The sequence below is a fragment of the Mobula birostris genome, chromosome 2 (assembly GCF_030028105.1).
Source record: "Mobula birostris isolate sMobBir1 chromosome 2, sMobBir1.hap1, whole genome shotgun sequence".
In the NCBI taxonomy this organism is placed as follows: Eukaryota; Metazoa; Chordata; class Chondrichthyes; order Myliobatiformes; family Myliobatidae; genus Mobula; species Mobula birostris.
In genome coordinates this window covers 238,411,014-238,434,475 of record NC_092371.1, presented here as the reverse complement: position 1 = coordinate 238,434,475, position 23,462 = coordinate 238,411,014, and the positions used below count along the sequence as shown (strand labels likewise).

Here is a 23,462-nt window from a genome sequence, read left to right as displayed (position 1 = left end):
TGTACTTATTACCTTAGAGAATAAAGCAGGTCACTTGGGGTCATAGGCAGCGTTTCAGATATACTGCAGGAGCAGGGGTTTAAAACCAGCCCACAAGGCTCAGATAGCGGAAAAATTGGCACAGTACGATTTCACAGGGAAAGAAGGACACGTCAGATGTCAGAAGTTCTGCAATCAACTCCATGACCTGTCCTGTGAAAGGGGAGTGAGAAAGGGGATGAGGCTATCCAATTAATGCTGTAGTTTCACACCAGTGCTCTGAGCTCTCGAGGCTCTGATATAGTTCTTAACCAAAGATCAAAGTAAATTTATTATCAAAATACATATACATCACTATATACTACCCTGAGTTCATTGTCTTGCAGACATTCATAGTACAACAAAGAAATACAAATATTCAAAGGTTCAAAGTGCATTTATTATCTGAGTTTGTATACAGTATACAACCCTGAGACTCATCTTCCCAGGGACAGCCATGAAACAAAGAAACACCATGGAATCTATTCAAGGAAAACAACGAACACCCAATGGCAAAAAAAAGAACAAGTCATGCAAATGGCATGAAAAAAGTGGAAAACACAAAATATAAAACATCAAACCACAGAGTTTTGTAAACAGTCTAAGTATGTTCAGTTTAGTTCAGCTCAGTTCAATTTAATGCTTGTTGACTGCAGGCTACAGACCCTCTCTGCCCCAATCAAAATATAGCAATGCAAAAAGGAGCAACCAGAAACATAATCACACCATGAACTATAGCATTCAACCCACAAACCATATTGGTCAAAACTTGCCCAAGACCCAAGACTCGGGCACCATCCTCCAGCAGCATTGAACGAGAGGGAGAGAAAGAGACCTGTAAAACACAGGCTGATGGCGCTGAACACCTGTTCACCTTCAGTTCTTGGACTTGATGATTTCAATCTTACTCAATGTTTTAATCAGAGAGATCAGCAAGAAATGGAGTCAATCATGGGCTTGTGCCCAGTCTCCAGGCTGCACACTCTACACGAAACCTCACCGAACCCCCTTGGCAACACAGCAAAGCACCAGATCGCTCAATTAGCCCAAAAGCACACCATCAAAAAGTAAACCACAGGTTCCAATAGTAGCAGAAACATACTTGAATGAATAAGAAGTAAAAGAAGTAGCTTTGTGAACTGTAGGATGTTACACTTGGTCACATTGTTCATTGGCACAATCTTCTTTTTATACAAAAAAAATCAATGAAAAACTACACACAAAGACTGATGAACAACCAATGTGCAAAAGAAGACAATTTGTGCAAATGCAATTAAAAACAAATAGGAATAAATGAATAGATAGATGGATATATGAATGAGTGAATAAAGCTGAGAACATAAGTTGCAGAGTCCTTGAATGTTAAGTCCATAGGTCATGAAATCAGTTCAGAGTTGAGGTGAAGAGCTATCTATACTGGTTCAGGAGCCTAATGGTTGAAGGGGAATAACCATAAGACCAGAGACATTAGATTGGAACAGAATTAGGCTATTTGGTACATTGCGTCTGCTCTGCCATTTCATTATTCTGCTCCATAAGACCATAAGACTTAGGAGCAGAATCAGGCCATTTGGCCCATCAAATCTGCTCCACCATTCAATCATGGCTGATCTTTTTTTATCCCTCCTCAGCCCCACTCCCTGACCTTCACCTCATAATCTTTGATGCCATGGCCATTCAAGAATTTATCAAGCTCTGCCTTAAATACACCCAATGACCTGGCCTCCAGAGCTGCCCGTAGTAATAAATGCCACAAATTCTCCATCCTCTGGCTAAAGAAATTTATTGGCATCTCTGCTTTAAATGGATGCCCCTCTATCCAGAGGCTGTGCCCTCTTGTCCTAGACTCCCCCACCATGGGAAACTTCCTTTCCACATCTACTCTGTAAAAGCCTTCCAACATTCGAAAGGTTTCAATGGGATCCCCCCTCATCCTTCTAAATTGCCGCAAGTACAAACCTACAGCCATCAAACATTCCTCATATTTCATTCCCAGAATCATCCTTGTGAACCTCTTCTGCACCCTCTCCAATGCCAGCACATCTTTTGTTAAATAAGGAGCCCAAAACTGTTCACAATACTCAAAGTGGGACCTCACCAGGGCCTTATAAAGCCTCAGCATTACATCCCTGCTCTTAAATTCTAGACCTCTTGAAATGAATGCATTTGTCTTCCTCACCACTGACTAAACCCGTAAGTTAACCTTGAGGGTGTTCTGCAGAAGGACTCCCAAGTCCCTTTGTATCTTAAGATTTTTAGATTTTCTCCCCAATTAGAAAATAGACTGCACATTTATTTCTCCTATCAAAGTGCATGACCATACATTTTCCAACATTGTATTTCACTTGCCACTTTCTTGCCCATTCTCCTAATCTGTCTAAGCCTTTCTACAGCTTTCCTGTTTCCTCAACACTACCTGCCCTTCCACTAATGTTCATATCATCTGCAAATTTACTAACAAAGCCATCTATTCGATCATCTATATGAATAAAAGTCAAGTCAAGTCACTCTTATTGTCAGTTCAAGCATAACTGCTGGTACAGTACACAGTAAAAAACGAAACAACGCTCCTCCAGGCCCATGGTGCTACATGAAACAATACAAAACTACATTAGACTTCAGACCTACACGGGACTACATAAAGTGCACAAAACAGTGTAAGACAGTACAGTAATTAATAAACAAGACAATAGGCACAGTAAAGGATAAATTACAGTATAATAATAAATGATATAAATGTAAATGTAAACCATGTTTTAGCAGGAATTGAGAAAGAAATGAGCGAAAATTGCAAAGGGAGTGTGTGTGTGTGTGTGTGTGTGTGTGTGTGTGTGTGTGTGTGTGTGTGTGTGTGTGTGTGTAGATTGGTGTCAGACTAGACTCTGGGAATTGAGGAGTCTAATGGCTTGGGGGCAGAAACTGTTCCACAGTCTGGGTGTGAGAGCCCGAATGCTTCGGTACCTTTTGCCAGATGGCAGGAGGGAGAAGAGTTTGTATGAGGGGTGCGCGCAGTCCTTCATAATGCTGTTTGCTTTGCGGATGCAGCGTGTGGTGTAAACGTCTGTAATGGCGGGAAGAGAGACCTCGATGATCCCTTCAGCTGACCTCACTATCCGCTGCAGGGTCTTGCAATCCGAAACGGTGCAATTTCCGAACCAGGCAGTAATGTAGCTGCTCAGGATACCTTCGATACCTCCTCTGTAGAACGTGGTGAGGATGGGGGGTGGAAGATGGACTTTACTCAGCCTTCGCAAAAGTAGAGACGCTGCTGGGCTTTCTTAGCTATGGAGCTGGTGTTGAGGTACCAGGTGAGATTCTCCGCCAGGTGAACATCAAGAAATTTGGTGCTTTCAACGGAGGAGCCGTCGATGTTCAGCGGAGAGTGGCCACTCTGTGCTCTCCTGAAGTCAACAACCATCTCTTTTGTTTTGTCCACATTCAGATACAGGTTGTTGGCTCTGTACCAGTCCGTTAGCCACTGCACCTCCTCTCTGTATGCTGACTCATCGTTCTTGCAGATGGGACCCACCACGATTGTGTCATTGGCGAACTTGATGATGTAGTTAGAGCTGTGCATTGCTGCACAATCGTGGGTCAGCAGAGTGAACAGCAGTGGACTGAGCACACAACCCTGGGGGGCCCCCATGCTCAGTGTGGTGGTGTTGGAGATGCTGCTTCCAATCCGGACTGACTGAGGTCTCCCAGTCAGGAAGTCTAGAATCCAGTTGCAGAGGGAGGCGTTCAGGCCCAGCAGGCTCAGCTTTCCAATCAGGTGCTGAGGAATGATTGTGTTGAATGCTGAACTAAAATCTATGAACAGCATTCGAACGTATGTGTCTTTTTTGACCAGGTGGGTTAGGGCCAGGTGGAGGGTGATGGCAACGGCGTTGTCTGTTGAGCAGGTGGGACAATACGCAAACTGCAGGGGGTCCAGTGAGGGGGGCAGCAGGGTCTTGATGTGTCGCATGACAAGCCTCTCGAAAAATTTCATGATGATGGATGTGAGAGCAATGGGACGGTAGTCATTGAGGCAGGACACTGAAGACTTCTTCGGCACGGGGACGATGGTGGTGGCCTTGAACGACAACGCTGCTCAGAGACATGTTGAGGATGTCAGTGAGAACATTTGCCAGCTGGTCTGCACATCCTCTGAGCACCCTGCCAGGAATATTGTCTGGTCCAGCAGCCTTCCATGGGTTGACCCTGCATAGAATTTTCCTCACATTGGCCACGGTAAGACACAGCACTTGGTCATTGGGAGGAGGGGTGGCCCTTCCACATGCGCCGTGTGTTACCATTGTCCTGGAAATGGCTGTGGACTCACTGGGCGTGTGCATGCTTTGCCTCTCTGATGCCTTGTCACCTGTTCTGAAGGCGGAGTCTCAGGTCCTCAGCAGCACACGCACCTCCGCGGTCATCCATGGCTTCTGGTTGGAGCGTATAGTGATGGTCTTGGACACAGTGACATCATCAATGCACTTGCTGATGTAGCTAGCCACTGATGCCATGTACTCCTCTAAGGTGGTGGAGCCGCTATCGGTTGCAGCCTCCCTGAACATGTGCCAGTCAGTATGCTCAAAGCAGTCTTGAAGAGCAGAGGTGGCTCCTGCTGGCCAGATTTTCACCTACTTCAGAACTGGTCCAGAGCATCTAACGAGCTGGGATTAGCATAACAGAGATGAGGTCTGAGTAACCGAGGTGGGGGGTGGGGCTCCACCCGGTACACGTCAGGAATGTTTGTATAAACAAGGTCCAACGCGTTCTTCCCACTCGCTTCAAAATCCACATGCTGATGGAACTTGGGGAGCACTGACTTGAGATTCACATGGTTGAAATCTCCAGCGACAATAAACAGTCCATCAGGGTGTGTGTTCCGCAGTTCACTAACAGACCCATACAGTTCACAGAGCGCCTCCTTAGCATTAGCACTGGGGGGAATGTACACACTGACTATAAGGGCAGTGGTGAATTCCTGTGGTAAATAAAATGGTCTGCATCTAACAGTCACAAACTCCACTAGCGATGAGCAGTATCTAGAGTCTAGCACAGTGTTCTTGCACCATTCCGTGTTGATGTATACACACAAGCCACCACTGTGAGCCCTACCACACAGAGCTGCATCTGTCGGCCCGAAACAAAGCGAGCCCATCTAGCCGAAAAGCGGCATCTGGAACTCTTGTCAGTGAGCCACGTTTTCCTAAAAAACACAGCAGACTCTAAACTTACATTGAGTAGTCCGCTGGAGTCGGATGTAGTCCAATTTATTGACAAGGAGTAGACATTGGAGAGCAGAATGGATGGGAGAGCCGGCCAGCTAGGGTTTTTAACTTGGGCAATTAACTTGGTAAGCAGCCTCATGTGTGACATCTTGTGAAAGGTCTTCTGAAAATCCAAACATACAACATCCACTGCATTCCCTTCATTTATCCTACTTGTAATTTCCTCAAAGAATTCCCACAAGTTCATCAGGCAAGATTTTCCCTCAAGGAAACCATGTTAACTTTGTCCTATCTTGTCCCGTGTCACCAAGTACTCCCTAACCTCAACTTTAACAATTGACACCATTATCTTCCCAATCACTGAGGTCAGGTTAACTGGTCTATAATTGCCTTTCTCCTGTCTTCCTCTTTTCTTAGAGTGGGGTGATATTTGCAATTCAATTTTCCAGTACTCCAAAACTATGCCAGAGTCCAATGATTCTTGAAAGATCGTTTCTAATGCTTCCAAACTCTACCACTACCTCTTTCAGAACCCTAGGGTGGAGTTCATCTGGTCCGGTCACTTATGTACCTTCAAGTCTTTCAGCTTTTTTGTAATAGTAACTGAACTCACTTCTCTTCCCTCACCCCCTTCAACACCTGGCACACTACTAGTGAATTCCACAGTAAAGACTGAGGCAAAATATTCATTTAGTTCACCTGCCATCTCATTACCATGCCCCCCCTTCACTATTACTTCTCCAGCCTCATTTTCTAGCAGTCTTATATCCACTCTCATCTCTCTTTTATTTTTTATATACTTGAAAAAGCCTTTTCTATCCACCTTGATATTGTTTGCTAGCTTGGTTTCATGCTTCATCTTTTCCCTCGCAGTGATCCTTTTTGTTGCTCTCTGGAGGTTTTGAAATGTTTCCCAATCTTCTATCTTCCCAATAATTTTTGCTTTGTTGTATGCTCTCTCTTTTGCTTTTAGCTTTTACTTCCCTTGACAGCCACAGTTGTACTATCTGCCATTAAGCATTTCTTTCTTTTTGGAATACATCTATCTTACACCTTCCTCATTTTTCTCAGAAGCTTATGCCATTGCTGCTCTGCTGTCATCCCTGCCAGCATCTCCTTCCAACTTACTTTGGCCAACTCCTCTCTCATACCACTGTAATGCCCTTTACCCCACTGTCAGACTTTACTTTCTCCCTACTAAATTTCAAGTTGAACTCAATCATATTGTGATCACTGCCTCTTAAGGGTTCCTAATTGCCTCTGGTTCATTACATAACACCCAATCCAGTAGGCTCAATGACAAACTGCTCTAAAAAGCCATCTCATAAGCACTTAACAAATACATTCTCTTGGGATCCATTGCCAACTGATTTTCCCAATCTACCTGCACATTAAAATCTCCCAAGACTATCATAACATTGCTCTTTTGACATGCTTTTCTATTTCCCATTGTAATCTGTGGTTCACATCTCATCTACTGTTTGGATGCCTGTATATAACTGCCATCAGGGTCCATTTACTTTTGCAGTTTCTTACCCACAAAGATTCAACATCTTCTGATCCTATGTCATATCCTTCTAATGATTTGATGCCATTCTTTATTGGCAGAGCCACATCAACCCCTCTGCCTGTCTTCCTAATCCTCCAATACAATGTGTAACCTTGCACATTCAGCTCCCAACTACAGCTATCCTTTAGCCACGATTCAATGATTGCCACAACATCAAACCCAACAAACTGTAAAAGTGCAACAAAATCATCCACCTTATTTTTTATACTCTGTGCTTGAAATATAACACTTTGAGTACTGCTATTTGCTAACCTTTTTGATTCTTCATCCCTAATACACAAATACTCAGCCTGCCAGCTGCAATTTTGTCCTAGAATCAGCCTTCCCTTCCTGACAGATTGCACACTATCTTTGTATTCTTACCATCCATCCTATCTTGAATCCCTTCACTCCAGTTCCCATTCCCCTGCCTGATTAGTTTAAACCATCTCCAATAGCTCTAACAAACCTGCCTGCGAGAATATTGGTCCCCCAGAAGCGATCCCAATGATCCACGAACCTGAGTCCCTTCCCCCTACGCCAGCTTTTCAGCCACACATTTTATCTGCCAAAACATCCTGTTTCTCCCTGTTTCTACCTTCACTGGCTCGTGGCACAGGTAGCAATCCAGAAATTACTACACTGGAGGTCCTGCAACTCATCTTTCCGCCTAGCTCTCTAAATTCTCTCTTCAGGACCTCATTACTTTTCCTTCTTATGTCATTGCTACCAACATGTTAAAATAGTCATGGAGGACTTCAATATGCAGTTAGATTAGGAAAATCAAGTTGGTGCTGGATTACTGGGGGGGGGGGGGGATTTTTTTCAAGCAGCTCATGGTTGAGGCCTCTAAAGGATCAACCATTTTGGATTGGGTGTTGTGCAATGAACCAGAATTGATTAGAGAGCTTAAAATAAAAGGACAAGTGATCATCATATGATAGAATGCACCCTGAAATTTGAGAAGGAGAAGTTAAAGTCAGATGTATCAGTATTACGGTGGAGTAAAGGGAATTACAGAAGCAAGAGAGAGTAGTTGGCCAGAATTGATTGGAAAAGAACACTAGCAGGGAATACGGCAGAGCAGCAATGGCTGGAATTTCTGGAAGCAATTCAGAAGCACAGGATATATATATATCACAAAGAGGAAAACATATCCAAAAGGAAAGATGACTCAACCATAGCTAACAAGAGAGGTCAAAGCCGACATAAAAGCCAAAGAGAAGACATATAATAGAGGAAAAATTCCTGGTAAGTTAGAGGATTGGGAAACTTTTAAAAAACAGCAGAAGGCAACTAAAAAAAGTCATAAAGGTAAAGATGGAATACAAAAATGCTAGCAAATAATATTAAAGAGGATACCAAAAATTCCTTCAGATACATAAAGTGTAGGAGAGAGGCGACAGTGGACATTACACCACTAGAAAACAATGTGGGAGAAGTAATAATAGGGGGCAATGAAATGACGTACGAATTGCTAAGTATTTTGCATCAGTCTTCACTGTGGAAGACACTAGCAGTATAATGGAAGTTCCAGGTGTCAAGGTTCATTAAGTGTGTGAAATTACCATAATTAGAGAGAAGTTCCTTGGGAAACTAAAAGATCTGAAAGTAGATAAATCTCCTGGCCCAGATAGTGTACACCCCAGGGTTCTGAAGGAGGTGGCTGAAGAGATTGTGGTGGCATTAGTAATGATCTTTCAAGAATCACTAGATTTTGGAATGATTCCAGATGAATGGAAAATTGCAACTGTCACTCCATTCTTCAAGAAGGGAGAGAGGCAGAAGACAGGAAACTATAGGCCAGTTAGTCTGACCTCAGTAGTGGGGAAGATGTTAGAGTCAATTATTAAGGATGAAGTTTCAGGGCACTTGGAGGCACATGATAAAATAGTCTATAGTCCGCATGGTTTCCGCAAGGAAAAATCTTGTCTGACAAATCTGTTTGAATACTTTGAAAGAAGTAACAAACAAAATAAACAAAGGAGAATCGGTTGATGTTATGTACTTAGATTTCCAAAAGGCCTTTGACAAAGTGCCACCCATGAGGCTGCTTGACAAACCTTGAGCCCATGGTATTTCAGGAAAGATTCTAGCATGGATAAAGCAGTGGCTGATTTACAGGAGGCAAAGATTGGGAATAAAGGATAATGGAATAGATGGCTTTGTTGCAAAGTTGGCAGATGACATGAAGACAGGTGGAGGGACAGATAGTTTTGAGGAAGTAGAGAGGCTTTAGATGGACAGACAGATTGGGCAAGAAAATTGTAGATGGAATACAGTCTCAGGATTGTATGGTCATGCACTTTGGCAGAAGAAATGAAAGGATTTACTATTTTCTAAATGGAGAGAAAATACAAAAAACCAAGGTGCAAAAAGAGACTTGGGAGTCCTTGTGCAAGATTCTAAAAAGATTAATTTGCAGGTTGAGTCTGGTGAAGAAAGTAAATGCAATTTTAGTATTCATTGCAAGAGGACTAGAATATAAAAGCAAGGATGTAATTTTGAAGCTTTATAAATCACCGGTGATGCCTCACTTGGAGTACTGTAAGCAAGTTTGGGCCCCTTATTTTAGAAAGGATGTGCTGAAACTGGCCAGGTTTCAAAGGAGGCTCATGAAAATGATTCCAGGATTGAATGGCTTGTCATATAAAGAGTGTTTGATGACGTTAAGTCTGTATTCACTAGAATTTAGAAGAATGAGGGGTGACCTCATTTAAAAACTAATGAATGGTTAAAGGCCTTGATAGGGTGGAGGTGGACAGGATGTTTTCTATGATGAGAGAGTCTAAGACCAGAGGAATAGAGGGGTGTCCTTTTAGAATGAAGATGAGAAGGAATTTCTTTAACCAGAGAGTGGTGAATCTGTGGAATTCTTTGCTACATGCAGCTGTAGAGGCCAAATCTTTATGTATATTTAAGGTAGAGATTGATAGATTCTTGACTGGTCAAGATATGAAGGGATACAGGGAGAGAGCAGGGGATTGCAGCGGAGACGAAAATTGGATCAGCCATGATGAAATGGTGGAGCAGCCTCGATGGGCCAAATGATTTAATTCTGCTCCAGTATCTTCTGGTCTTATATACAGCTTCTATGAGGCTCAGTTTAGTCAATTACAACACTGGTCCGTTTATAAGATAGAAAGAAAGGAAAAAGAGTTAACAAAAGCCAGTAGCTTTGCAACTAAAGAGGAAGTACCATTTTTCAGGTAGCAAAGTTAAAAATAACACAAAATGTTGTGAGTGTTGCATCATTTGATGAAGCTTTAAATAGAAAATAAAGTTGCTCCCCAGTGAAAAGCTTTGTCAAATAGTCAAGGCTTGAAATTCCCAATGGGTACCCAGGAACTCAGAAAAGCATACAATATTTTTGCTCTTCAAATAGGCCATTTTAATTTAATCAAGAGTTGTGCAAAGTAATTTTCAGCCATCAAAATAAAGATTAGAATGACAAGTTAGACCTTCCAGTTTTAATTTCTGAAAACTTGGACAGGATATGTGCAATCTCAATTCTCATTTCAAAGTTATCTGTGAACATTAACTCTTTAACAACAAAATCTGAAGGTGCATAACACTAATTGTCTTGACTAGTTAAGTATAATTTTGCTGATTTTCAGTATTTATGCCTAGTGTTTATATCCCAAATTTTAAAATTATAGGAAAAATATAAATGGTTAAAGATTTCTGAAGTTGTGCTTTCTTTACAGCTGCAGCGTGTTCGTCCATCGTCATCATTCATGAAGACCTCGACACCAATGGTGTCGAGACTAACGCTTGTTTTGGATTTAAGTGAGGGAGAGTTGCGCAGCGTCAGCCTCACCCTCTCTTTCCAATTCCCATCTGGATCCAGTGGCAAGACAGAGTCAAGACGGCTGGAGATGGGACTAGGTGCTGTGGCAGATCAGGACATCTTCTGTGTCTAGTCGTGCTCTACACGTTCCACGACGCTTGCAGACACCACCTTCTTGACCATTGGACCTTCCATTGGTCTCGTCCGCTCAATCTGCTGGAGTCTGTCTTCACATGCTGGGATAGACAACTCCCTATCTCACCGAGGGTTTGAGACCCGTCGGCTACCCTCACCTGGTTTAGCCGTCTTGTCGAAGCCGTTGCCTGGGGTGTGGTCGCTGTTGCATGCAAACAACTACAGAGAGCCACAAGTGAGAGCTGAGTGCCAGGTGGGGACCAAAGGTGGACTAACCGCCTTGAAAAGGACGCGACAGTAGAAATTGAACAAACCACTGTCTGTCTGTCTAGGTACCATATCCGATGCAGACTTTGGTGACCATGGTTTTCCATATAGGTCTATCCTTCGTTTTTTGGATGACTTCCATTTCCTCGATGTGTAGCCACCTGGCCATGCTTTTGATGTACATAAGCCGAGGTCTTCCTTTAGGTTTGCTCCCCTCAATCTTTCCAGATAGTATGTGTTTTTCTAGTTCACCTTTCCGCATGATGAGTCCTAGGAATCTGAGTTGTCTTTCTCTTATTGTTGGTATGAGTGATCGAACTGCCTGGGCTCTTCTGAGAAACTCTTTATTTGATGTGTGTGTGGTCCATGATATTTTTAACATTCTCCTGTAGAGCCATAATTCAGCTGCTTCTAGTCTCTTTTCCATTGCTGGAGAAATGGTCCAGCATTCACTTCCATAAGTCAGGATAGAATAAATGTAGCACTGCAGTATTCTGTTTTTAGTGTACGTGCTCATCTTTCTGTCTGTTAATACGGGCTTCATTTTTTGGAAAGCTTCTTTTGCCGTTGCTATTCTGTATTTGATATCTGTGTCGCACCTGCCATTACTTGTTATTAGGCTGCCAAGATATCTGAATTTGTTGACTTGTTTGATGTTTGTATTTCTGATCTTGATCACACATTGTGGGATGTTTGTCTTTTTGGAGATGACCATGCTTTCTGTCTTCTTGGTGTTGAGTGAGAGGCCTCTGCAATTACTTTCTGCTGCCATTATAGTGAGTAACTCTTGAAGTTTTGTTTCTGAGTCAGCTATTAGTACGATGCCATCAGCATATCTGATGTTATTTATATTATGGCCTCCAATTGTGAATTCTTTGATGTCTTTGAAACTTCTCAAGATATTTTCACTATACAGGTTGAATAAGTCTGGCAAAAAGACACAACCTTGCCTGACTCCTCTCATGATATTCACATACTCACTCACTTCTCCTTCTATTCTGATGGATGCTGTCTGGTCCCAGTATAAGTTTCTTAAGAAATGTATATCTTTCCCATCTATGTCAAGATCTTGAAGCATTTCCAGAAGATCTTGCTGTCTGACAGTGTCAAAAGCTTTTGTATAGTCAATGAAACATAGGTAGATGTCTTTTTGTACCTGGATGGCTCGTTCACAGATCATCCGTAGCATGAAAATTGCATTTCTGGTTCCAGTGTTTTCCACAAAGCCACATTGTTCTTTACTGATTTCTGGTTTTATACAGTGTCTTGCTCTCATCATGATTACACTGAGAATAATTTTTGCCATGTGGCTCATCAGGCTTATTGTACGATGTAACTCACATTCTGTTGCTCCCTTTTTCTTTGGAAGTGTGATGAACACTGATTTACTTAAATCATCGGGTATCTCCCCATGATCATAGATTTCATTTGTTATTTCTGTTATTTTCTCTATTCCAAAACCTTCTAAGGCCAGTATCATTTCAACAGTGATGTTGTCTGGACCAGTTGCTCTGTTATGTTTTGTTTTATTTACGGCTGCTCGAATTTCTGATTCCATTACAGTATATAATACTTCTTCATATTTATACAAAACATGTTGTTTTTCTAGGATCAAAATCAGAATAAATAATTTAATTTACAGTAAGTAACCAGTATGAGATAACGGTATGGATAGCCTTTAGTCTACTGTGCCTTCCATGACTCAGGGAGGAAAAAGTAAAAGAACTTAAAGCCTTCCTTACCTGATCTAATAGATCTACTACACGTGCACACAGCAAAGCTCCTGGCAGGTCAAAATAATTGTCATAGAAATGATATTTGCCTGAGAAAAAGGAGAAAAAAGGCCAATCAAAATCTCTCTTTTATATATTCTACTTTATTATGAAATATAAGTAATGCATTGCAAACTTGTCAAATTAACTATCTCCACAATTAATTCTTATCTGTAGAAATAAATAATTACATTAACTCAGAATTGTACTCTTTTAGAGGAAATTTATTTCCTTCTGTTAACACTTAAATTAAATATTTAAAGATCTTCACAAATGTAAATAGAGTGGATTCCAGTCAACTGGGCCGTTTATTTGGAACAAGTCTTGAAAAACAAAACCTAAATTGAAAAAATAGCCAGGATTCGTTTGTTTATTTGGGACACTAGACCACTTATTTAGGGCAGGACACTGTTGCAGAACAGTTTCTAACTAGCGTAAGTCGCATCCACTTGAACAGCTATTAGACTCTACACTGTGCTTAGGCAATCAGTTTTTAAATAGCTTGTGTTTGTGTTCAAAAAGTGGTGATTTTTGTCACTGATAGTAGGCAAGAAATAAGCAGTAAAACAATGTGAAACTGTTCTACACACTACGGTTTCAAGCATTCAGACTTGGAGATGACAGAAATGGCTGGGAGTGAAAATGAAACGATTTCACTAGTTCAACAAGTTAGGATTTACAAAGGTATCAACAATCATCTTGATTGCTACAATGAAAATGACTATTTGGAAGATGCAATCGTCTTAATTATTGTGTTATGGCAGTCCATTATCTACAATAGGTGACTGTGCAAATTGTTTATTTAGTCAATCAAAAGAACATGGCAGATGAATTTCTGCATGGATAACCATTAGGAATTAATGCACAGTTTTATAGTACTGTTGTGGTATTGGTTGGGTTCCAATTTGTTCTGTATTTCATGAAAATACATAATTTGTTACTCAGTTAAACAGTAGTTTGTCTTTTTTTAAAAAAATACGCTTTAATTATTTCCATGAAATTTCGACTAATTGGGGCAGCCGCTTAATTGGGTTAATTAACCAGAAACTGCTCATTTTTTTTTCTCCAGTCCTGTTGAAGGGTCTCAGACTGAAACATCCACTGTACTCTTTTCCACAGATGCTGCCTGGCCTGCTGAGTTCCTTCAGCATTTTGTGTGTGTTAACCAGAATCCACTGTACTTTAAAAAGTGAAATCAATTAAATGCATCCTTTTAATCATCTTGCTTCGTACCTGAACGTGCAAAAACACCATTGATTGTTTTGAAGTGTTTCCATTTTCTCTTCTTTCCATATGTTTCCAATATCTCTTCTGCTGTTAAAATTCTTGTGCCATGACTAGCCCTATTTAAAACAAGTGAGATCCTATAGTTCCAGATTTCATTTATACAAAAAGCATATAGCATACTGCTTATTTACTAAATTCAATACAGTCTTGCTCATAAATAGAACAGATAACTTCTAGGCTTTCTAATTTACAAATTATAATTATACTGACACACAGGAACCAATGTAATAGTATTGAACACATATTCCACCTTCCTCAGAAAGCAAATTTTCTAATTCAGCAGCATGAAAAAAATTGTCAAACTCAAATCAAGAAAGTAGTTCAGCCCTAACTTGACATTTCAACATTAAAAAAAGTAGGGACATGTATAATTTAACATGAAACACAAAAAATCAATCACATTTGGCTGCCTTCATTTCATATCTTGTATTTTAATAGAAAATGGTCTCATACTCAAAGAAGTACTTACCCCACCTTGGAAGATTTTATGTTATATTGTTTTACGGCATTGAATCACAGTGAATCTAAGTAGGTTCTGTTTACACTGATCAACAGAAAAATACTTTTTCGTGATCTCTACAATGTGATCTAAATTTATTACAAATATAAAATACAAAATAATTGATTGCACAAGCATTCACCTCCTGCAAGTCAGTATTTAGTAGATGCACCTTTGGCAGCAATTCAACCCAGGTAAGTGTGAAGTGGTTCATTTTGGTAGGTCAAATATGATGGCAGAATATAGTATTAATGGTAAGACTCTTGGCAGTGTGGAGGATCAGGAGAATCTTGGGGTCTGAGTCCATAGGCCGCTCAAAGCAGCTGTGCAGGTTGACTTTGTGGTTAAGAAGGCATACAGTGTATTGGCCTTCATCAATCGTGGAATTGAATTTAGGAGCCAAGAGGTAATGTTGCAGCTACATAGAACCCTGGTCAGACCCCACTTGGAGTACTGTGCTCAGTCCTGGTCGCCTCACTACAGGAAGGGTGTGGAAACCATAGAAAGGGTGCAGAGGAGATTTACCAGGACGTTGCCTGGATTGGGGAGCATGCCTTATGAGAATAGGTAGAGTGAACGTAGCCTTTTCTCCTTAGGATGAGAGGTGACCTGATAGAGGTATATAAGATGATGAGAGGCATTGATCGTATGGATAGTCAGAGGCTTTTTCCCAGGGCTGAAATGGTTGCCACAAGAGGACACAGGGTTAAGGTGCTTGGGAGTAGGTACAGAGGAGATGTCAGGGGTAAGTTTTTTTACTCAGAGAGTGGTGAATGCGTGGAATGGGCTGCCGGCGACGGTGGTGGAGGCGGATACGATAGGGTCTTTTAAGAGACTTTTGGATAGGTACATGGAGCTTAGAAAAATAGAGGGCAATGGGTAAGCCTAGTAATTTCTAAGGTAGGGACATGTTTGGCACAACTTTGAGGGCCGAAGGGCCCTTTATTGTGCTGTAGGTTTTCTATGTTTCTAATTACAGCCTTTTGTAAGAATGGGGAAAAATTGCAGTGTCCAGATGTGCAAAGCTGATAGCGATCTATCCACACAGGCCCAATTTTTCCCCATTCTTCTTTACAAAACTGATCAAGCTCTGTCAAAGTGAAAGCAGATCTCTACAATATGATCTAGATTAATTACAAACATAATAAACAAAATAATTAATTACTTAAGGATTCACCCCCTTCAAGTCAGTATTTAGTAGATGCACCCTTGGCAGTTAGAGTTGCACATCTGGATACTGCAATATTTTCCCATTCTTACAAAACTGCACAAGCTCTGTCAGATTGCATGGAGTTCATGAGTGAACAGCCCTTTTCAAGTCCAGCCACAATTTCTCAATTGGATTGAGGTCTGGATTCTGACTTGGCCACTCCAAGACATTAACTTTCTTGTTTTTAAGCCATTCCTGTGTAACTTTGGTTCTACGGGTGGGGTCATTGTCTTGCTGGAAAACAAATCTTCTCCCAAGTCGCAGTTCTCTTGAAGACTGCATCATGTTTTCCTCCAGGATTTCCCTCTGTTTTGCTGCATTCATTTTACCCTCTACCTTCACAAGCCTTCCAAGACCTGATGCAGTGATGAATCACCACAGTATGATGCAGCCACCACCATGCTTCACAATAGGAATGGTGTGTTTTTGATGATGTGCAGCGTTTGGCTTACACCAAATATAGTGTTCAGTCTGATGGCCAAAAAGCTCAATTTTGGTTTCATCAGACCATAGAACCTTCTTCCAGCTGACTTCAAAGTCACCCACATGTTTCTAGCTGAGATTTTACGTGTTTTTTTCAACAGTTGCTTTTGCTTTGCCACTCTCCCATAAAGCTGTCATAAAGGTGAAGCACCTGGGCAACGGTTGTGTGTGCAGTCTCTCCCATCTCAGTTTATAACTCCTCTAGAGTTGTCACAGGTCTCTTGGTGGCCTTATGGTTTTCAATAACCTTTTCGCAGAGCTGCTTTCAGTGTTCTTTTGCCTTCATAGTGTAGTTTTTGCCAGGATACTGACTCACCAGCAGTTGAACCTTCCAGATACAGGTGTATTTTTACTACAATCAATTGAAGCACCTTGACTGCACACAGGTCTCCAAAAACAGATCTCCATATGACTAATTAAGTGACTTCTAAAACCAACTGGTTGCACCAGTGATGATTTGGTGTGTCCTGTTAAAGAGGATAAATATTTATGCAATCAATTAATTTGTGTTATATACTTGTAATTAATTTAGATCTCTTTGTAGAGATCAGTTTTCACTTTGACATGAAAGAGTTTTTTTCTGTTAATCAGTGTCAAAGACGGCCAAATTCACTATGATTCAATGCTGTAAAACGATAAAATATGAAAACCTCCCAGGGAGGGGGAGGGGTGTAAATCCTTCCATAAGCATCGTATAAAACAGGCTCAAGGCATATCCAAGCTTCCTTACAAAATTGGATGTTCTCCCCTGGCATTTCAGGACTACATCATTAGAGAAACCAAAATCAAAGTAACATTGAATTGCATCAGAAAACAATACCTTTAAAGTGCGGCAAACAGTTAAGAACATACAAATAAATTTTAACAAAACTACAGCAAAATGGTCAGAGAATTAGCGCTTCAAATTGAATAAAGATGAATTTAAGAAGGTGCATTTTGGTAATAGGGATGAAGAAAGGCAACATAATTTTATATAGTTCTGTCTGTAAGCCAATTTCTCTGTAAATCAAAAACATCCTTTTCCATACTGACCCATATTGTATACGCTTGGTACAATTCTTTCATTTCAATGAATAATCACGCTTAGACACCCGTAATGAAAGTAATGGAATTTATCCTGAATCCAGTCATTAACTGGTACCAGGAAGCAAAATCCAATTATCATCACTAGAGTTATAGACATAGAGTCACAGAAAAGTACAGCACAGAAACGGGTCCTTCAGCCCCTCTAGTCTATGCCAAACCATTTAAACTAGCTAGTCCCATTGAGCACAACTCTCCATACCCCTACTATCCATGTAGCAATCCTAACTTCTCTTAAACACTGAAATCGAGCATACATACACCAGATGTGCTGGCAGCTTGTTCCACACATTCACGACCATCTGGGTGAAGATGTTTTCCCTCATGCTCCCTTTAACCATTTCACCTTTTGCCCTTAACCTATGACCTCTGGTTATAGTCCTACTAGCTTGAAAAAGTGCTTTAAAATGTATGAGAAAATTTGTGTTAAGTCTTTATTGGGATTAATTGTATGGTCAGAATATTGCACTTCACTAGGCAAGGAGAAACAGAATTTCCTGGGGTTATGAATAACCTGACTTTAGCTAGAGTAGTGACTTTGAAATTCATTGCCTCAGAGGGCTGTTAAGGTTAAGTCACTAGGTGCATTTAAATCAGAGATTGCTGGATTCTTGATTGGTATGGGGATTAAGGGTAATGGGGAGAAGGTGGGAGAACTGGGTTGAGAAATGAAACGTCGATCATGATTGAATGGTGCAGCCGACTCGACAGGCTGAATGGCGTCTTTCTGCTCATACATCTTATGGATTTACAGAAGCGTGACTCATGATCTGGATATGTACTGTTATTCCTCTGGCAACACAGATCAAGATTTTGGAATTTCCTAACCTTTCCTACCTTCTACAGAAAACTGCAGCAGTTCAGGAGAAAGAAAGTACTATCACATTTGGAGAAAAAAATAGGAGTTAGTACAATTTAGCATAGTGTTGTGGGCACCACTTTAGTCTTAAGCCCAATTACATTTTAATGAAGCTAAAGGTTACGTGCTAGTAACACAAGAGTGAAAATATAAAATCAGAATTTCATGAAATTCCTTGCTCATTATAAATAAGACAATCAAATAATAATTACCTCAGAACGGTCCCATCTTCACCTAGTTTCAGTAAATTTCCATCTTCCAAGTCCAAAAGCAAGCCTTTGAAACTGCCATAAGAATAAATCACATTAAAGGGTGACAAAGTGGAAGTTTAAAATTTTTATCAAGAGATTTAATGGCTTCAGTCCATTTAGTTTTCTCTAGTCTTGACTTCATCACTTCAGAGTTAGATGATGCATCCAATACAAAGTCAATGGGAAACATTCTATAAATAGTTCAGAAACACGAAAGCTACATTTGTACAATTGCTACAATACTTTGTGGGGTTTTTTTTGGCAACACTGTTCAAATCATAATCAGGACCCAATTTTCTTCCAAATGGAGGGTCCCTGGCTTTGGGAATATCACTCTGATTTGTTTCACAATTTCAATACAAAAATGATTTTAAATTTTGAATACTTGGCTTTATCAACTACAATTTATATAAAATAATTGAATTTGGATTTTGAGTTGGGCCTCACAAAGTCAAAACCCTACATCCCCATCATGAGAGGTGGAAACAGCCAACAGGGCTGTGTCCTAAGCCCCCCTCCTTTACTCTCTGTACACCCATGACTGTGTCGCCACCCACAGCTCCAATCTGTTAATGAAGTTTGGAGGATCGGAGACAGGCTCACCCCTATTGACATCAATGGATCTGGGGTTGAGAGAGTGAACAGCTTCAAGTTCCTCAGTATACACATCACCAAGGACCTCACTTGGTCTGTACATACTGGCTGTGTGGTGAAAAAAGCACAACAGTGCCTCTTTCACTTCAGACAGTTGAAGCTTGGCATGAGTCCTCAAATCCTATTGACTTTCTACAGGGGTACAATTGAGAGCATCCTGACTGGCTATATCACTGCCTGGTATGGGAACTGTACTTCCCTCAATCGCAGGACTCTGCAGAGAGTGGTGCGGACAGCCCAGCGCATCTGTGGTTGTGAACTTCCCACTAATCAGGACGTTGACGGCGACAGTTGCATAAAAAGGGCCCGAAGGATCATTGGGGACTTGAGTCATCCCAACCACAAACTGTTCCAACTGCTCCCATCCAGGAAACTGTACTGCAGCATTAAAGCCTGGACCAACAGGCTCCGGGACAGCTTCTTCCATCAGGCCATCAGACTGATTAATTCATCCTGACACCGTTGTATTTCTATGTCATACTGACTGTTCTGTTGTACATCTTACTATACATACAATTTATTACAAATTACTATAATTTGCACGTTGCACATTCAGACGGAGACGAAGATTTTTACTCCTCACGTATGTGAAGGATGTAAGAAATAAAGTCAATTCAATTCAATCAATTTTCATGTTAGAGTTCACAACAATTGTTGTCCAACTGAAATTAGAGATGAACCAAAGATTAATATGATCACTCTGACTACAGGCAGTCTATTCCCTACCAAATATCCACCATTTCTATAACCTTTCCTTAACATTTGAAATACAACACAAATTTGAATACAACACACATACATTGGACCATGAGGAAATATACTGTACATTGTTCCAAATCACAGAGTATCCTATTTACAAGTACATTACTGAGTAACAGTGGCATTGTGGTTACATTGTACAGTAATTATAATCTTTGACTAATCAGCTAAAACATGTGTTCAAATTCTATCACAGCCGCTTCAGAATTTAAAATCAGCATTAGTGTCCATAAAACCACTCAAGTACTTGCCAAATTCTATCCGGTTAGCATTTCCCACTGATCTACCCAGACACATGCCTGCAAGTGTGACAAGAGCTAGACCTTCCTTTACACTTCTTCCCTTCACCTGCACCCATTGGGTCATCTACTGTAAGCAGTGTGGTCTCCTCTACATTGGTGAGAAATAACACAGATTGGAGGACCACTTTGTCGACCACCTTCATTCTGTCTGCTACATAAGGCAGGATCTCAGTGGGTTACCCATTTTAATTTGACTTTATATTCCTATTGAGACACATCCGTTATTAGCCTCCTCTGCTGCCATAAGGCCAAATTTACGTTGGAGATGCAACATGTATTCTGTCTTAGTAGCCTCCAACCTGATGGCACGAAGATCAATTCCTCTAACTTCTGGTAATTCCTCCCCTTTTACACAGAACATCTCAAAGTCTCAGAACACATCCAGCGTGTTGGCTGCTGAAAAGTGCAACCATTGAACATCCATTCTCACGTCATTCTACAGAGGCGCAGTAGAGAGCATCCTCTAAGCTATATCACTGCTTGGTATGGAAAATGCATTGCGGCCGACAGAAAGACTATACAACAGGTAGTCAAACTGCCCAACACAGCACTGGCACCAGCCTACCCGCCCATCAGACATATACACAGAAGGGTGTTGGAAAAAGGCCAGTAACATCATGAAAGTTCGTGCACACTCTGCTCATGTCCCACCTCCATTAAGGAGGAGGCTATGTAGCATCCACACAGGACCAAACTACAAACGTTTGTGAAAACAGTAACTTTCCCCAAGCAGTAAAGCCAACCAACACCTCCACTCGCCACTTCCACCATGACTTTATTATTTTCTGCCAAACCCAACGTCACTTTATGTACATACAATCAATGTATGTATTTATATTTATTATGTATGTTTCTTTGTGCTGCATTGGATCCAAGAGTAGCAACTATTTTGTTCTGTTTACACTGTGTACAGGAAATGACATCAAACATCTTGAATCTTCCTCCTTTCTTGCTTTTTCTATTTCCTATTTGGTTACCCTCACCCTTTCTCCTCTCACCTCCCCCAGTTTCCTTCCTCCTTCCCTTTATTCCATGGTCCATTCTCTTCTCCAATTAGATTCCATCTCTTCAGCCCTTTACCTCTTTCAACTATCACCTCCTAGCATTTCATTTCATTCTCCCTTTCCTGCACTCCAACCTGGACTCAACTATCACCAACTAGTCTGTACCCCTCTCCATCAAAGTGCAAAGTACATTTATTATCAAAGTATGTATATATTATACAACCTTGAGATCCGTCTCTTTACAGGCAGCCACAGAACAAGAAACCCAGAAGAACCCATTAAAAAAAATACAAACACTCAATGTTTTGGTGTTTAAACATAGAAACACAGAAACCCTACAGCACAATACAGGCCCTTCAGCCCACAATGTTATGCCAAACATGTGCTTACTTTAGAAATTATCTAGGGTTACCCATAGCCCTCTGTTTTTCTACGCTCCATATACCTATCCAGGACTCTCTTAAAAGCCCCTATTGTATCTGCCTCCACCACTATCACCAGCAGCTCATTCCACGCACTCACCACTCTCTGTATTAAAAAAATTACCTCTGACATCCCCTCTGTACCTACTTCCAAGCACCTTAAAACTGTGCCTCTTGTGTTAGCCATTTCAGCCCTGGGGAAAAAGCATCTGATTACCCACACGATCAATGCCTCTCATCATCTTCTACACCTCTCATCCTCCGCTGCTTCAAGGAGTAAAGACCAAGTTCACTCAACCTATTCTCATAAGGCATGCTCCACAAACCAGGCAACATCCTTGTAAAACTCCTCTGCACCCTTTCTATAGTTTCCACATCCTTCCTGTAGTGAGGTGACCAGAACAGAGCACAGTACTCCAAGTGGGGTCTGACCAGGGTCCCGCATAGCTGTAACATTATCTCTCGGCTCTTAAATTCAATTCCATGGTTGATGAAGGCCAAAGAACTGTATGCCTTCTTAACCACAGAGTCAACCTGCGCAGCAGCTTTGAGTGTCCTATGGACTCTGACTCCAAGATTCCTCTGATCCTCCACTCTGCCAAGAGTCTGACCATTAATACTATAACCTATTATCATATTTGACCTACCAAAATGAACCACCACACACCTATCTGGGTTGAACTCCATCTGCCACTTCTCAGCCCAGTTTTGCATCCATCAGATCACTGTAACCTCTGACAGCCCTCCACACTATCCACAACACCTACAACCTTTGTGTCATCAGCAAATTTACTAGCCCATCCCTCCACTTCCTCATCCAGGTCATTTATAAAAATCACAAAGAGAAGGGGACCCAGAACAGATCGCTGAGGCAAACCACTGGTCACCAACCTCTATGCAGAATATGACTTGTCTACAACTAATCTTTGCCTTCTGTGGGCAAGCCAGTTCTAGATGCACAAAGCAAGGTCCTCTTGGATCCTATGCCTCCTTAACTTCTCAATAAGCCTTGCATTGGAGTACCTATCAAATGCCTTGCTGAAATCCATATACACTGCATCTACTGCTCTTCCTTCATCAATGTGTTTAGTCACATCCTCAAAAAATTCAATCAGGCTCATACTACCTTTGACAAAGCCACACTGACTATTCCTAATCATACTATGCCTCTCCAAATGTTCATAAATCCTGCCTCTCAGGATCTTCTCCATCAACTTACCAATCACTGAAGTAAGACTCACTGATCTATAATTTCCTAGGCTATCCCTACTCCCTTTCTTGAATAAGGGAACAACATCCGCAACCCTCCAATCCTCCGGAACCTCTCCCATCCCCATTGATGATGCAAAGAACATTGCCAGAGGCTCAGCAATCTCCTCCCCCACCTCCCACAGTAGCCTGGGGTACATCTCATCCAGTCCCGGTGACTTATCCAACTTGATGCTTTCCAAAAGCTCCAGCACATCCTCTTTCTTAATGTCTATATGCACAAGCTTTTCAATCCGCTGTAAGTCATCCCTACAATCGCCAAGATCCTTTTCCGTAGTGAATACTGAAGCAAAGTACCCATTAAGTACCTCTGCTATCTCTTCCGGTTCCACACACATTTTTCCACTGTCACACTTGATTGGTCCTATTCTCTCACGTCTTATCCTCTTGCTCTTCACATTGTAGAATGCCTTGGGGTTTTCTTTAATCCTGTCCGCCAAGGCCTTCTCATGGCCCCTTCTGGCTCTCCTAATTTCATTCTTAAGCTCCTTCTTGCTAGCCTAATAATCTTCAAGATCTCTATCATTAACTAGTTTTTGAACCCTTCATAAGCTTTTCTTTTCTACTTGAGTAGATTTTCAACGGTCATTGTACACCACGGTTCCTGTACCCTATCATCCTTTCCGTCTC

General features: G+C 41.3%; 1 protein-coding gene across 1 annotated transcript in view; it reads right to left on the bottom strand.

Annotated features, from left to right (window-relative positions):
- Positions 1–23,462, bottom strand: part of nt5dc1 (5'-nucleotidase domain containing 1) — a 673,759-nt gene that overhangs the window by 622,117 nt on the left and 28,180 nt on the right. Inside the window, exons 3-5 of the mRNA XM_072251620.1 lie at positions 18,384–18,455; positions 13,984–14,093; positions 12,721–12,800 (exon numbers count right to left, since the gene is read on the bottom strand). Coding sequence (XP_072107721.1) covers positions 12,721–12,800; positions 13,984–14,093; positions 18,384–18,455 — 262 coding nt within the window. The remainder of the gene's footprint in view (positions 1–12,720; positions 12,801–13,983; positions 14,094–18,383; positions 18,456–23,462) is intronic.